Source organism: Spea bombifrons, chromosome 9 (genome assembly GCF_027358695.1).
Source record: "Spea bombifrons isolate aSpeBom1 chromosome 9, aSpeBom1.2.pri, whole genome shotgun sequence".
Lineage (NCBI taxonomy): Eukaryota > Metazoa > Chordata > Amphibia > Anura > Pelobatidae > Spea > Spea bombifrons.
Genome location: NC_071095.1, coordinates 8,554,576 through 8,572,501, shown reverse-complemented (window position 1 = coordinate 8,572,501; position 17,926 = coordinate 8,554,576). Strand labels below are relative to the sequence as shown.

General features: G+C 41.6%; 1 protein-coding gene across 2 annotated transcripts in view; it reads left to right on the top strand.

The window, feature by feature from the left end:
- The window catches only part of MNAT1 (MNAT1 component of CDK activating kinase), a 43,715-nt gene that overhangs the window by 22,420 nt on the left and 3,369 nt on the right, over positions 1-17,926 (top strand). For both annotated transcript variants that reach the window (XM_053474935.1, XM_053474934.1), the window contains exon 7: positions 5,694-5,815. In XM_053474935.1, the coding sequence (XP_053330910.1) occupies positions 5,694-5,815 (122 nt within the window). The remainder of the gene's footprint in view (positions 1-5,693; positions 5,816-17,926) is intronic.

Below are 17,926 nucleotides of genomic sequence, written 5' to 3'. Positions count from 1 at the left end.
GGTTACGCGTTCTTGCCTCTATGTACATTGTAACGTTACTATTTATGCAACAGCTTGCTACAAATACCATATTGTCCAGGTTATAGGCCACACCCCTAATTTAAATATTTAAATGGGGTGTGTGGTCTATAATGGGGGTGTTATATATTCAGAACGGCGAGCGGTGCATTTTTACCGCTCCTGTGCTGAGCTAAGTTAAGCGTTTCCGGTAGCGTGGTCTGTCGGTAATGCGGTCCTCGGGCAACGAGAGCTGAAAAATAGTTTGAAGTATAATGAAGTATTTTATTGTAGCCCATAAAAAGGCACCAAACTATAAGAGTGGGGCCTATAATCAGGACAATACGGTAATTACATATTCCGTAGGGCAATAATATAATGTCCGTTCTGCTGGAAGCTGGATTTAGAGGTTTCAGGCCCTTGGCTTTTAATGCCGAGTCCCAGACGAGGATCCGCACATGTCCGTCACGTTCTGAACCACATGAAAGCCAATACCCCTGTTGCCTTGGAAACGCCCCCGCCATATTTTCCTATATGAATTTCAAACAGTCCGACCTCCTGGAACTTTTTGTTTGTTCATGAGCGGATTTGACTAACAAATGATTACGTCTTTGCTTTAGCTGCCCGTTGTCTCTTAGTGTTCCCTCTCGTCTTTGGCTTCTATGCAAATAGAAAATGACGTCCGATCCTAAATCTGTCTCCTGACCTTCTTGTCAACCCGGTGTGATTTTTTTTGTTTTGTTTGTTTCTTTTTGCAATTGCCTTTGTAACCATGTGATTGGGGATTTTCTGATAATAATTACACATCCAGCAGACTGTATGATGGACACATTTGAGATGTTGGTGTTCAGATTTCTTTCATAAAGTTCAAATATATATATATATATATATATATATATATATATATATATATATATATATATATATATATATATATATATACACACACACACACACACACACACACACACACACACACACTACTGTTCAGAAGTTTGGGGTCACTTAGCCGCTCTCATGGAAAACAGGGACGTTTCTGGCTGTAACACAATCGCAAAAGAGTTTTCTAACCATCAATTATCCTTTTAAACTTGGATCAGCGTACACAACGTGCCATTGGAACCCAGGAGTGATGGGAGTGATAAACGGCCATTGGAACACAGGAGTGATGGGAGTGATAAAGGGCCATTGGAACACAGGAGTGATAAAGGGCCATTGGGACACAGGAGTGATGGGAGCGATAAAGGGCCATTGGAACACAGGAGTGATGGGAGTGATAAAGGGCCATTGGAACCCAGGAGTGATGGGAGCGATAAATGGCCATTGGAACACGGGAGTGATTGGAGCGATAAAGGGCCATTGAAACAGGAGTGATGGGAGTGATAAAGGGCCATTGGAACCCAGGAGTGATGGGAGTGATAAACGGCCATTGGAACACAGGAGTGATGGGAGTGATAAAGGGCCATTGGAACACAGGAGTGATGGGAGTGATAAAGGGCCATTGGAACACGGGAGTGATGGGAGTGTTAAGGGCCATTGGAACATGGGAGTGATAAAGGGCCATTGGAACACAGGAGTGATGGGAGTGATTAAGGGCCATTGGAACACGGAAGTGATGGGAGTGATAAAGGGCCATTGGAACACGGGAGTGATGGGAGTGATAAAGGGCCTCTGTACGCCTATGAAGATATATAATGTTTTTGCTGGGAATGCTTAATTCTCATGTGACACAAAAGCAGGCACTGATTGGTTGTAGCTGTATAAACTGTAAAAGCATCCTGAAAGTTCACCTAGAGGAAAAGAATATGTTATTCTGGATTGAAACAACGCCTTTAGCCGTAAAACAAAATAGTATATTTCAGTTTATCTTTTACAACCTACGCGAGGATTGCTATTCATTTACCCGTGATATGTTTATCGCTGACATTGAACCCCGTTCCCCCTAGCTTTTCTTTCTTGCTTGCTTCTGGTTCTGCTCTTATACACAGCCCTCCATTGTATTAAGTTCCTTTTTAATATCGTAATATATCACACTTTCAGCAGCCTGTACAGTATCCTAATGCCTGAGAAGCCCCTCGGGCACAGAAAAGCAACGTATACGTTTTCCAGTAAATATGTCGGGGGCCGCATGTTTTGTGTAACTCAATGTCCGGCGTATTCTGCTATGCGGCTAACGCACGATATTCCAACCGCAGCGGCTTTACGTCTCTCTGAGGGTTCTCGCTCGGAAAAACGGAGCCGTCTGTCAATTCTGCTGCTAAGAAGAATAACAGGAAGAAAATAACTGGAGAAGAAATTGAGCAGAAAGAGCCGTGGGCTTCCTATGAGATTATGTGGCCCCTACTTGTGTTTTAGCGGTCGGAGGGGGTCTTCCAAGTCTGTGATTAGCGACTTGTTTGGCCCCTCCATGTTTCTGCTTCTATCTTAGTTTTAGGAACCTCATTGGTCACCAACGGGTTAAAGGAGCACTCTGGCTTTGTTTTAATGTTAAAGGGACAGTTTACTGGAAAAATAAAGCACTTGCTTGAGTTAGAAGCTGCAGCCCTGCAGCTGCCCTCCTCCTCCTCCTCCATGGTCCGACGATTCTGAGCACTGATTGGTTGCTTGAAGCAGCCAGTCTGTGGAAGGAAAGCTCCGCCATTGCAGTCTGTTTTTCATGGACTCTACTGCATTGTTACTGTGCTACGTAGTAATAATTATTTAGTATTAGTATACTCAGTGTGTAGTGGATATTAACGTCCGGATGGGCCGTTTAAGACATTTGGGGTCACTTGGAAATGTCCTTGTTTTTGAAATAAAAGCACATTTTGTCCATTAAAATAACATGAAATGGATCGGAATTCCAGCACAGACGGGGTGAATGTTGTAAATGACTGTTGTACTCGGAAACGGCTGATTTTTTTTTTTAATGGAATCTCTTCATAGACGTACAGTGGCCCTTAATCCCTCCCATCACTCCCGTGTTCCAATGGCCCTTAATCCCTCCCATCACTCCTGTGTTCCAATGGCCCTTTATCACTCCCATCACTCCTGTGCTCCAATGGCCCTTTATCACTCCCATTACTCCTGTGTTCCAATGGCCCTTTATCACTCCCATCACTCCTGTGTTCCAATGGCCCTTTATCACTCCTGCGCTCCAATGGCCCTTTATCACTCCCATCACTCCTGTGTTCCAATGGCCATTTATCACCCCCATCACTCCTGTGTTCCAACGGCCCTTTATCACTCCCATCACTCCTGTGGTCCAATGGCCCTTTATCACTCCTGTGTTCCAACGGCCCTTTATCACTCCCATCACTCCTGTGGTCCAATGGCCCTTTATCACTCCTGTGTTCCAATGGCCCTTTATCACTCCCATCACTCCTGTGTTCCAATGGCCCTTAATCCCTCCCATCACTCCTGTGTTCCAATGGCCCTTTATCACTCCCATCACTCCTGTGCTCCAATGGCCCTTTATCACTCCCATTACTCCTGTGTTCCAATGGCCCTTTATCACTCCCATCACTCCTGTGTTCCAATGGCCCTTTATCACTCCTGCGCTCCAATGGCCCTTTATCACTCCCATCACTCCTGTGTTCCAATGGCCATTTATCACCCCCATCACTCCTGTGTTCCAACGGCCCTTTATCACTCCCATCACTCCTGTGGTCCAATGGCCCTTTATCACTCCTGTGTTCCAACGGCCCTTTATCACTCCCATCACTCCTGTGGTCCAATGGCCCTTTATCACTCCTGTGTTCCAATGGCCCTTTATCACTCCCATCACTCCTGTGTTCCAATGGCACGTTGTGTTTGCTGTTCCAAGTTTAAATACAAAAGGATAATTGGTTAGAAAACCCTTTTGTAATGATGTTACAGCCAGAAATCTCCTTGCTTTCCATGAAACCAACAGAGTGACTTTTGAATGGTAGTGTATGTATATGTACGTATATAATTAGTGTGTGTATATATATTACAGTATGTATATATATGATACAAGTGATGTCATAATGATGGGTGGTGAGTGAGTGCCCTCTGCAGGGCATGTAGTAATTGAGTGACAATGCAGTTGCCTCCAGCTTGTCATAATCATTGGAAACGTGTCACTACGCCATTCCAGACGCTAAAATTATACCGGATCGCTGGGAGAAATCAGCGAGCCACTTAGTGATTAGTATATAGATACACTTGTGGATAATTCCCACAGTATCCGTGTTCTCATTCAGAACGAGTGTATATATATATATATATATTTGTGATTTGTGTGCCCCTTTTCCCTGTTTTTTTGCTGCTTTTTAGGATTGTGGATTTCTCCTCCGCAGTATGACTTTTATGCCGTCCTTTGGAAAACTCAAACTCATGCCTTGCCGCATTTATTTATTTATCGATTTGTGTTTTGTTACCTTGTTGCAAAAAAACGCCATTCAACAGTAAAAAATACATAATGGTTACAAAAATAAAAATATTTGCAGGAAAACATTTATGCAGATGCTTTAGTTGGAGATGGAAAATGAAGTATTTTGTATTCATGGGTTCTCTTGGCACCGTGGGGACTAAAGTTTGGCACTTGATTAATATATATGTATTTATATATATATATATATATATATATATATGTATATGTAATTTTTTTTTGTTGCATATGTCCCTCTATTTATTTTAAGCAAAAGCCTTCTTGGTCTCTTTACTCAGGGGCAGCCAGTAGATATGGAACGCTTGATGATCTCCGTTAGAGAGAGGTGGTTTCTGCGTATTGCTGTCTGGTTCCTTTGCATTGTAGCAACCTCGGTGCCTTTTTTGGGTAAACGTAGAAGTTCCAGGACACGTTCAGATGCTTAGATGTAGTGCAAGAAAGTATTTCTTCTCTGAATGCTCTGGGAATAACCCAAACTGCCTTCCAGCGGGGGTGGTAAAGGTTAATCCAGTGAAGTCATTAAGACATGCATGGGATAGGCATTCTGGATCAAGACCAGGGTCCAAGTGACCTACTACAGCAGCTGAAAATATTGCCAAAAATATTGGGAAAAGAGGCCTTTAACTGCCATGAAGCTGGGGAGGAAGAACTAAATAGGCTGTGTGATATAGATTTTAATTTTTATATATACGACCATTCGAAAGTGATGGGAGTGATAAAGGGCCATTGGAACACAGGAGTGATGGGAGTGATAAAGGGCCATTGGAACACAGGAGTGATAAAGGGCCATTGGAACACAGGAGTGATGGGAGTGATAAAGGGCCGTTGGAACACAGGAGTGATGGGAGTGATAAAGGGCCATTGGAACACAAGAGTGATGGGAGTGATAAAGGGTCATTGGAACACAGGAGTGATGGGAGTGATAAAGGGTCATTGGAACATTAAAAATCAGCCGTTTCCAGCTACAACAGTAATTTATAACATTAACCCTGTCTGTGCTGGATTTCTGATCCATTTTGTGTTATTTTATTTTCATGTTATGGACAAAATGTGCTTTTCTTTCAAAAACAATAACGTTTCTAAGTGACCCCAAATGTCTGAATGGTAGTGTGTGTGTGTGTGTGTGTGTATATATATATCTATATATATTGTCTTAACCTTTCCAATTTGTAAATGCCATCTTAATCTGTCTTCAGTTCTATTTGATTTACTAGAAATATCACCGAGATTTTCATATACAGGCTGAATGTCTTTTTTTTAAAATAATTTAAATATATATTTATATATTGTTATTTTTTTCCAGGGTCAGCATATCTCTTCTGTGACGATCCCAAAGCTGGAGGAAGTATTATATCAGTACCAGCCTCTTCATATAGAGACGTACGGACCATCAGTTCCACAGATAGAAGTGCTGGGTAGACAGGGGTGAGTACAGCCCGTTGTGTCGCCCGATGTGCGTTTCACTAACCGCTACACGTTTGCGTTAACCTGTTAATGTCTAGCATGCAGAAGACTCCCGGCCCCGGAACCTTTTCACAATGGCCAATAAATATGAAAAGTACTGAGTTAAAATCTCTGTTGGTCCGAAACATATTTACTAAAAGGAGCATAGATAGAACTCCGACAGATAACTACCTTACGCCCAATATCGTTAAATCAGAGTGGGCCAGGGAGCTAGCGCTTCATACTTTGACGTAACCAGTCTGACCCATTAAATATTCCGACCCTACTGGAGACGTAACACAGGATAAGCCTCGGAAAAGGTGGGCCGTTATTTTATCTGTTTGTCTCCGACCACCTATGGCCCGTTCCCCGCTAAATGCGATCCACTGAAAGCCACGTTGGTCCCAATTTCGTAATTAGATGCAGGTGCGATTCCAGATGTTGCCTGGCCCTTTGACCCTCTGATACCTGCTCCATCCCGAGTGCTGTCACCCGATCTCTCGTACGCCATGAACTCTGCACTTTCGCTGATCGCGTTGTCAACCGGCAAACCTAGCAGATGTTTACGAGGGGGATTTGTTCACGTTAATTGCGGATTCTCGTTAGTACATAGGGAGAGCGTAATTCAATTATCCGGCCTTACTCCACGCTGAAGGATGTATGTTTTACTTAGGAAACTTGATTTTCTTTTTTGGTTATAAAGTTAAAATTACCCCTAAGCCTGCGCCAGATACTAGGGGGAAGTCCCTTGTTATTTTTGGGATGATGAATGCACCTGACCAGAGGTCCTTAAAGCCCTATTAGTCTTTCCACAAGTCAAGCCGCAAAGGAGTCGGAAGAAACCAGAGACGCAGAATAACAAGTTCACATTTGTGTATACAAATCTTCATCCCCTAACACCAGGAAGATGTGATTATTACAATGAAGAGTTTTTCTTGGGGCAATCTAAAGGTCAACGAGAAGACGTAATACTATAATTGCGTAAAAAAAAATAGTTTTCAGGAAAACGAAGCTGTTTTCTTTTTTGAAGGCGGTTCTACCATTTACAAAGCTTAAGCTTCTCAGACTGCAACGCACTAGTCATGTATTTGTGTGCTAGCTCTGTTCTTTTAGGAAAACAATAGAACGGCTCGGTCTTAATCACCCAGCAGGACTCTCTGACTAATGAAAGTCTATGGCGGAAGGGACTTCATTAGCGTCGCCATAAAGCGTCGGCTCAGCGTGGTGTTTGAGCCGGGAAAGTCTCCCAAAATATCACGGCGGCCTCCAGGTCTGCAGATAAAAGGAGGTTATTTGGGGGAAAATGAGATAAAACCAGGCTTTTATCAACTATATATAGAGTTGGGGGTTATGTGCAAGGGGAAGAATATTTTTAGTGTGAATTCTCCTTTAAGTTATAGGTGGCAGAATGAAAAACGTGCTATTGAAACCATATGTAAATGAATGTAAATCCGAACCCTAGCATATAATCATCTCTGCGGGGAGTTTGGATAGACAATGACCTCCACAGTCAAAGGAACCTGGGATTCTCGCCATGGTTCTGTGTCTTTATAGAAAATTGGTGGAAATATTTTGACCTTGGAATACAGAGTTGGTTTTGGGTTGTAAGAGCCGGAGGTCTGTTTGTCCGATGGATAAAACAGACGTCTGGAGTTATACGATACCACAGAGGCGGTATTGTGGAGAACCAGTTCTAAATAATAGTATTTTTTAAAATGTCAAAAAAAAAAAAAAAGCGTGTTCCGATTCAGAATGCTCTCACACTTCTTTTCTTTTGTTGTCTGCGCAGTAAATAAATGCGACAGTAGTGTCTGATACCAATAAACAATTTAAAATGGCCATTAACACATAGAAGTAAAAGAAAGGGCCTGCTCTTATGAGCTTACACTCTATTAATGAATGAGTAGAACCCAGTCATTCCTGGTCACCTCTGCCCTCTTCAATTATTATTATTAGCCTTTATTATTATTAATATTATTAATAATAACACTAATAATAATATTATTATTAGTATTATTATTATTATCCATCATTGACTATGAGCTGGGATGTTATCTGAACATAATTCAGAGAATTTTTTTGGTCCATTGAGTAATGATAAAATTACAAACAAAATGCGCTTTAATTTTTAAAATATTATTTTAAATATTATTTATACATTATTTCAATATTTTTAAAGATTTTAAATATTAAAAAAATAGATATATATTTTTAAAAATATTTAAATAAATCAAAATATTGTTTGTTTTTAAAGTCTGTCTGAATTTGGATTTATTAAAAAATGTATTTGTGTGAATACATATTCAGTAATTATTATGGGGACAAAAACATTGTTTTAAACAGTTTTTTGTCTTTTTATTAGATTTTAGCAGGATAATTATGGTTATTAGGACATAAAATATCAGTGCAAGAACCCCTACCGTGTCTTATTTCAGTTTATCGTGGGGTAAGTTTTAGTTTAGCAGATGCATTGTAAAAATTAAATTACCGGCGTTTAATTTCCCACCAACGGTCCAGAAAAGTGACAAAGTACAGCCTACCAGAAAATACAACTTCTTAACCAAAAAAAAAAAAAAGAAACACAAAACAGCAGAGGTATAAAAATGGAGAAAGTCAAATGACATCATTAGCGACAAACACCCCCCCCCCCGGGTAATTGCCCTCCCCTGTCCATTGGAATTATAGGTATAATGCATATGAAGCAAAGAGTTCTGCCTCCTCCACGCCCCCACCTGGGGGTATATTGTGGGCTCTTTAACAGTAAGGGGTCCCTGGGGTGCTATAAATGCAGAGAATATGGAAAATGTTTTGGGGGGGGCTCTAGAGGAAGTCTGTGTGTACGGTGGAGTTATATTAAAAGTTGGCTTCTGCTGTAGCACGCCGCTAAATTAACCTCAAAAGCAGCCCGTGACGGCAAAATGTCCGCTGTAAATGTTTTTGTTGGCCTTTTCCTTCGATATTAACTCATCGATCTAACCTGAGCCCCTGTGCTTGGAATGCTCGTCTGGCAATGGCGCTTTTTTTTTTCTTTTTTTTTAATGCAATCATGGAAAAAATATGTTTCTGCTCGAAGCAGTTGTCAAACAAGCTTCTTTCATCGGCAATCAGACGCAAGGCAGCTGAATGGGGCTGTTTAGTCTGGAAGGAATGCCCGAGAGAGTCGAGTCACTGTAGGAAATGTAATTATACCGAACGCTCGTTTTGTAGGGTGGGCTTTAACGTTGTAAATCCCAATGTTTATACTTAAAAAAATAAAAAAAAAATAAAAAAAAATAGTGCAATATTTGCGTTTCAGGACAGCGGCGTTTAATCTGCGGCGTGATTTCACGCGGCCGCGTGGTTCCCCACTTCTCACTAGTGCAAGGACATGGACTTCATTAAAGTCGAGGAAAACGTACGGTTAGCGGGTAATACCTTCACTCCTAAGGTATCTTGGATTTAATTGTATCTCGGGGGAAGCCAAACTTTTGCTGCCACGTAACAAATAAATGACTTTATGTTCTGCTGTTTCGGAATCCTTTGCACAGATCGCTTGGGCCGTGTGAGCGTCTGCGTTCCGCTTTATGCTGTCGCCGCCGGGACGTACCTTTTGTAATTTTACTCGATTTGCATCATAATCTGGGTTCTGATTCTTATTTAAAATACCACCACGCTTCCCATTTTTAGTATTTTTTTTTTTGTGTGTCACTTCCTCACAAATTAGACAAGTAGGCTTAACGTTTTTCATTCCAAAACAAGTGATCTGTGAAAAAAAAAAATTGTAACATTAAAATGCGTTTATGTATATATATATATATGTGTGTGTGTGCGTGTATGTATGTGTGTGTGTGTATCGTGTGTGTATAGTGTGTGTGTATCGTGTGTGTATAGTGTGTGAATGTATATGTATAGTGTGTGTGTGTGAATGTATGTGTATAACGATCACCACAACCTTTGCTTTGGCACAAACCTGGCACAGTCTGAAATATCAGATATGATGGTTCTTAGCACTTAAATTACTGCTTGGAAAGGATTTGGGTTTAAAAACCTGCATTTCAATCTTCCAAGGGAAATTAGTTCTTTACTCGGGAGATAATACAAGTAGAGCTGAAACAACGAATCGATAAAATCGATAATAATCGATAACGGAAATCATCGATAACGATTTCCGTTATCGATTAATCGAGTGATCAATTCGTTGTTGGAGCACTCGGCTCCTTTTACTTACCTCCGCGAGCGTTCCCCGCTTCTGCTACACGCTCTGCAGTCTCCGCCTTCTTTTAGCTACGTGACGGATGTGACGCGTTCCGGAGGTAAGTATTCTTCATGTCTATGTGCACGGATCGCACAGAGCCACTCGCACAGAGCGAATCGCTCTGTGCGAATGGAGCCACTCGCACAGAGCGGTTCGCTCTGTGCGAGTGGCTCCACTCGCACAGAGCGGTTCGCTCTGTGCGAGTGGCTCCATTCGCACAGAGCGGTTCGCTCTGTGCGAGTGGCTCCATTCGCACAGAGCGGTTCGCTCTGTGCGAGTGGCTCCATTCGCACAGAGCGGTTCGCTCTGTGCGAGTGGCTCCATTCGCACAGAGCGGTTCGCTCTGTGCGAGTGGCTCCATTCGCACAGAGCGAACCGCTCTGTGCGAGTGGCTCCATTCGCACAGAGCGGTTCGCTCTGTGCGAGTGGCTCCATTCGCACAGAGCGAACCGCTCTGTGCGAGTGGCTCCATTCGCACAGAGCGGTTCGTGAGTGTGGGTGCAGGGCAGAGTGGGGGTGGGGGTGCAGGGCAGAGTGGGGGTGGGGGTGCAGGGCAGAGTGGGGGTGGGGGGTGCAGGGCAGGAGACTGGGTGCAGGGCAGAGTGGGGGTGGGGATGCAGGGTGTGAGTGTGGGTGCAGAGCAGAGTGGGAGACTGGGTGCAGGGCAGAGTGGGGGTGGGGATGCAGGGCAGGGTGTGAGTGTGGGTGCAGGGCAGAGTGGGTGCAGGGCAGAGTGTGAGTGTGGGGGCAGGGCAGAATGTGGGGGCAGGGCTGGGTGCAGGGCAGAGTTAGAGACTGGGTGCAGGGGCACAGTGCAAAGTGCCAGGGCTGGGTGCAAAGTGCTGGGTGCAAAGTGCCAGGGCTGGGTGCAAAGTGCTGGTGCAAAGTGCTGAATGCTGGGTGCAAAGTGCTGGATGCAAAGTGCCAGGGCTGGGGCAAAGTGCTGGGTGCAAAGTGCTGGGTGCAAAGTGCCAGGGCTGGGTGCAAAGTGCTGGGTGCAAAGTGCTGGGTGCAAAGTGCTGGGTGCAAAGTGCAAAGTGCTGGGGCAAAGTTTCTTGAACAGTAATAGTCCACCTCTTTTCAGAATGTTTGGGGTTATTTTGTTTCATAAATATTGTGTTTGGGTTCATGTACTTTGAAAATATTGTTTTTTATTACATCATAACAAAATAAGAATGTTAATGTAAATTTTAAGTTGTTTTTTAACATCCAGTTCATTAAATTCTTTTAAATAAACGAAAAATTTGCATATTGTTTTTTTTTATCCGATTAATCGATTAATCGAAAAAATAATCGGCCGATTAATCGATTATTAAAATAATCGTTAGTTGCAGCCCTAAATACAAGCTATTATTATTACTATTGGGGGGGGTTTCAGCTAGATTTATAGGAAACTATATACCGGTGTATATATATTACAAACCTTTAATCAGAGGGGGAGGCATGGTTTTTATTTCTACAACTTCCCGAGGTGCCGGGTTCCAAAGAAAACTCACATTTACCCGAGTAAAACTAATTAAGTGCACGATATATTTTACGGTCATCGAGTGCCGGTCGTAATTCACGGATTCTAAGAGGATTCCTCCTTATTGCGTCAGCTGCCTGATCACCCAAGCGCTAGGTGTTACACGGAGATATGTAGCCAAGGCTGGATTTATGTATAGGCACCCATAGTGTGTCTAGGGGTGAATGACTGTACCCCTATGAACCGGCCCCTGCTTCCATCGGAGAATTCCAGGCTATCGGCCACCATCAGCGCTCCGGACGTACAAGGTGTTGGGAACCGAGTATCTGGGCAACGCGTTTTGCACTGAAACATTGTCTCGATGCCCCGTGTCTCTGCAGCCCAAGCAAACAGGGGCCATGGTTGGCCCAGAGAGCTTGGTGGCAAATGTCCTGTCCACTAGCGACCGGCGCTGGGAAGGTCACCGAAATTGACCCAGGACAACAGACATTTAGAGCTGGGTTCAGGTTGCTCTATTTATCAATTAACGGCCAAAGGTCAAGTTGGCTGTCCCAAGTCTAGCTTTACCCATCTCGTTAAACTGGCTCACGTAGGAAGGAGACCAATCACCACCCTCATCTTTCCCAATGAACGCCCAACAAGTAGACATTAGAATGTTGCCTCGTGGTGGTCACCACCCTACCCAAGGCTTATTACCCGAACAAAAAGCGAAACTATGTTTTCGAAGAGTGAGAATAAGAAGGGTCATCTTCTCGAAAACAGAGAATTCCCATGCATTAGTAACGGCCAAACTCAGCCATAATAATTGCACCGTGAACGTTAGGGCTTTCTTTGTGTAAAGTGAAACCCTTGATTGGAAGGAGATGGAACAGAGCTCTCGCAATAGATTTCTTGTAGTGTTTTGTGCTCCACCACGTGGATATTAATGTATCACAGACTCCAAATTATTACTTATTGTTTTATGTAGCGCCTTCATATTCCGTAGCGCTGTACAATGGGTAGACAGGACATAACAAGTAGTATATAACATAACAATCTGACTTACAGAAACTTACAGAGGAGGGCCCGGCTCAAAGAGCTAACAATCCATCAAAAGAGAGGTGTAATAAAACATTAATCGCAAAGGGTTTTATTATGCCGGAACTTCCAGAGCTTTGGCGTAGAGAGTGCGTCTTATTTTACCGTGAAAAAGGGAGAAAGTACGTTTTAGTAAATACCACCCGCGTATCAGGTTACTGCATTAGCATCTCCAATTTCATAAAATATGTATTACTTAAAAAAAATATATAATAATAATAATAATCGTATACACAATGTCTTATTTATGACCCGACTGTTTCAATACCAAGATTGAGTCATTACCTTTCTGCATCTTGTATTAAAGCCAAAACATTCTATAATAAAAATAGACAAAGATTTTAAATGATTTTTGGACCAAAACAAACAATATATCACCTTCTCTGGTAATAAAAGTGAAGCTAAAGTATTACCCAGTCATCAGTTTTTCAATATGTATATTTTTATAAATGATCTATATTTGGGTGCTCTAAAGTGATCTTTTTTTGATAGAAAATGTATTTTTTTTTCTATTCAGAAAAGTACAAAATAATTGAATATATAAGTATTATATAAATTATATATATATATATATAATTTTTTTATTATTATTATTTTACCAATCCTTTTGATGTTGGATTTCCGCGTTTTCCTTGACGAGGAAGTAGGTGTAAGCTGCAAGATGGGCTTCTATTTTTTAATTAAAAAAGAAAATTTTTTATTTTTTTTTTTAATTTTTTTTTTTTAGAAATAATAATATAACTCATGACTTATATACTTCATTTCTCAGGGCTGTAAATATCTCCAACCCTATTATTCTTTTCCTAGTCTGATTCACGGCAGCACAAAGGAGCCTGTAGAACAGAACGTGGTCAGCGTGTTCTCGACTCCTGCATCTTTGGTCTTGCTGTTTCAGGAGCTCACAGCGATGATTTATTACGCCGTCCTTGCTGACTTAAATATTTTTTTTTTTATTTGTACGCGGATTTATACTGCGAACAGCTGGAGTAGATAGGGCATGGAAATTTCCAACATCTTCGGAAGCGCGATCGCTCGGAAGAAGACGGTGGTCTTCTAAGGTGGGCCTAGCGGTGATATTGAAGGGATAGAGCTAAACTCAGCACTTTCTTCACTTACAAAGTGAAGTTTCTTGTAACGCAGTGTATTTTTATAGCGCCATCGTATTACGCATCTCAATACAACGAGTAAGCGGGACATAAAAAGTAGCGCATCGCATTAACAATTTGGACTTACAGAACGCAAAGCTGAGGGGGGCCCTGCTAAAAGTGAGCTCGTAATCTAGAGGGAGATGGGGCGTAAGAGGGCACGAGACGCCAGACAGCGAGGGGTAAGGCTGGGTGAGTAATATAAATGGAGGTAGGGCGTTCTAAAGGGTCTGGACATTGAGCAGTCTTGCGTACGAGACGCAGAAATCCGAGTGGACCGGGTCGGTGTGAGTTTGGAGAAAAGTGAGGAGATGTAGATAGGGGAACTGCAATCACTATTGTGGTGGGACTCGGGGGGATTTAAATTGAATCTGAAGCTCTCTGGGAACTAGTGAAGAGACTGAAGAGGGGAGAGGCGTTAGGAGAGTGATGGGTGAGGAAGATAAGCCTAGCAGTAGCGTTCATGATGGCTTTTAAGGGGGCAAACTGTATAAGAGGGGGGTCAGTTAAGGCTGAGTTGCAATAGTCAAGATGGGAGATGCCAAATGTTGATTTCTGGCCAACTCAGAGCTCTTGGAGGGCTTTGTCTATAATGGTGAATGAGAAAACTAACGATTATATTTTATGATGTCATTTGTACTTATTCAGTAATCTGAATTGTGTAAATCCACTAGAAGCAGGAACCGATGTCTTATGCTTCCCTGATCGTCTGGGATTCCATCTGAAATGTGGCCCCGGGGTTTAGCAGCAATAATCAGTACATATTCTCCAAAATGGTCCTATAACCATGGGTGATGTCGTGACGCCTCCTGTGCTTGGGCCGAGTGGACATCAGATAACGCTTGTTGATCCGGAGGAACCAGAGACTGAGGGGTTTGATCAAAGAGCAGAAATGTTGGTAGTAATTAGGGTGCTGATGGAAGCTGGATCGGAGCCGGGGTGCACTTTGCTTCATCTTATCTCGTTTTCACGATTCATCTTAACTCATCGTGACTTATTGCACGTACAATGGCTGCCGTTCGCTTTCATTCAGTATTGTTTCCTTGCCACGTCGTCTATGTCTACGTGTAAGTTATGTTTAGCTTGCTGACATTCTAAATCATTTAAACCTTCAGTGAAGTTGCAACTTGTTCGGAGGCCTTTCCAAACGGAGCGAGAGAAGCCCCGCTGAGTGACCTCCTGTCCTAGGGTCAAGTACTTATGAAGCCTGTTATAGTCATGTACTAAATGTAGATACGGCGCCTAGGAACGTCATGCGGACGGGTCCTGCAGAGCGAGCTCCTGTCCTTGTGCGCCGTGCCAGAAATGACGATAAAATGCTTAGCAGACGGCCGATTCGCTGCATTAAGAAATGCAAACCGGGGAGTCTGACCGCGACCCTCCGGAAAACAACGCATTTTTTTTTATTTTATTTTTTTAATTTTTTGGCCAGGCTGGGCGTTGAGAGCCGAGACAGCTGGCAGGGGAGCAAATGACAAATGGAGGGGCAGGTGTCCCGATTGTTAAGGAATGCCTTTAAACGCTCCATTTCCACAAGACTTACCAGCGGAAGCATTTCGCTGCTAAAGGAATGTTTCCTGCAAGCGATAGCACGGTTACCAGAAATAATCATTATCCGCTCATTACTAAAATGGAACGCTAATGAATTCCGGAATCGTTTGGAGGGACAAGAAAATAGCTCCGCAAATAAGTACCAGAAAGGGGCTTAGCAGCATTACGGTCTGACGTGGAGCAGAGATAACGCGATTAGGACGAGAGGCCGCGTCGATAGTCTCTGAGCTCACGGAGGAACAGAATAAAAACTCCCTGGGACCCCATTCACTAAGTGGGATGATCCAATCAATGAGAGTTCCTTATTGGACCTGACATCCGTTAAAGTGGCTTGATATACTTAATAACGGCGCCTGCGCTTATCCTCAGCCACCAACCCAACGCTTTATCATGGTGGCATCTGGTGGAGATGCCCAAATGCGCAATAGGGTGGCCGAGTGATCCAAGAAAGCAGCATTAGGGTGTATCCATATATCGCCTGCTGGCCTTAAAGTGCCAGGGACGACTTCTATCCATAGTCCGTATCTGCATTTTGGTGTATATTAAGGAGAAAACGGGTACTCGGGAATGAGCTCCCAGTTTTGTCACTTGGTTGTACAGCTTCATCTGTAGCTTCATCTGTCATGTAATGTTTCAATCAACGCATCGTTGAACTACATCGGAGGCGAAAAATAAGCTATTTGGCAAATTGGCTATTAGTTGAGAGATGGCTATTCGAAATATTTACCAAAATACCAGTTTCTAAAGAAGTCCTAAAAAAAAAAAAAAAAAAAAAAAAAACTTAAAAAAAAAAAAACAATACAAAAAAAAAAATAGCAAAAGTGGAATTTTTTTACATTTTATTTTAATTTTCTTCAAGGTTTTCCGGTGAAATTCCATCATTGAGCTTTATCTCCCTCCTTTCATCTACTATGTCAGCAGATTGAATCGTAAACCAGAAGCTCTAGAATGTAAAGGGAATCCATGTTTACCCGGTGTTGACATTTGCCGAAAGCGTAAACCATCGCTAACTCTTTCTGTTGTTCCCGGGGAAAAAAAAAATATATAAATCAAAACCCTGCTTTGAAGATGTTTGCGTTAACGGAATATGGTTACCGCCGCTCGCCCCCGAGCAACCAGAACAAGGCTTTGGCTGGCAAAATGAATTCATTCCGTCTGGCGGAATGTTTAGAAGTTTCACGCTGTAAATACTTCCAAAAGCAAAGGAAAAGCAGAAAAAGGGGATATTATAAATAAACTGAAACATCAGCTACTGCAACTGGAATATCCAGAAGTGTTTTTTTATTTTTTTTCTTTTTCTATTAAATTTTTCTATTAAATTTTTTTCTAATAAATATTAAGCCTGAAAAAAATAATAAAAGAGGGGAAAAAATAATTAGAAATATTCTACTATTTAGTCTATTTATTTCAGGCAGCTGGCGAATTTGTTATTTGGGATATGAATTCCTAAATTCTTTTGATTTTGTAGTTTTTTCCCCTCAATAAACCCAGTCAGACAGGAGACTCTCCTACGACGTGTTTTTGGAAATGGTGATTAAAACCTAATTTTAATTTATTTAATTTATCTCCGTAAAATAAAATAAATAAACAATGTGAGATTAGTTTTAAGTAATCGTTTATGTGTCGTTTTAGTTACCTCTCCAATTGTGGAAAATGGAGATAAAAATAACCAATGGGTGTAAAATAGAGGAAAGTTAAGGATTTTCCACTTTTTTGTATTTTTTATTTATTTATTTTTTAGAACTTCTTCTTGTGCTCATGTAGTATATGTTATACGTCTACAGCTATATAATTCCTTGGAAGGCTTCGGAAACCCGCTTTCTGCCTAAAATGTGGAATGTGACCAACTTATCGAGTAAAATCTTTTGGGTTTTTGATATCTTTGAACCCTTTTTTTTTTTTTTTTTTTTTTTTTAGCCACAAAGGTATTCAAGTTTTTCTTCCCCCCCGAGCAGAATCCCCCAGTGTTGGTATTCTATGGCCCGCAAGATCTTTGTTTTGAATTTTAGCGATTTCAGGAAATATAGTCTTTAGAAAAATACATATTTTTCCAATAAGATCGGGAGAATGGAATGCAGCTTCCAGTAGAACCATCGTATAAACCACTTAATGGCGCATATGATCCTAATCTGATCCTAATTTATACCGGTATGATTGCAGGAGTAATGAGGAAGGAAGCTGCCCAAAGAAGCACATAATTGCTAAAAATCAATTCAAATCATATGAATAAACAGAGAAAAGCTTGTAATTTATATGTCCGTGCATGTGAAGTATGCGAGATTTACCGTCGACCTGGTGATCTGCGAGGCCCTAACGTTTTAGATGATTTCGAACTGCCTACGAATTGTTTTAGTTCTGTATTCCAGACTTACTAAAAATTATTTTTTTTTAGACGTAAAAAATATGCTTTTTATAATTTTGAAATTGCATTATTTTCTTTATTCTTTTTCAAACAACCTTGGTTGGGGTAAATAAATATTCCACATATGAGATTCATGGACTTCTATCATGGCTACTATTGCTAATACGTCCATTATTTTTTATTATTATTATTATTATTGTTGTTTTATATTGTTTTTTATATGGCGCCCTCATATTGCTATATAACAATAAAATACAAC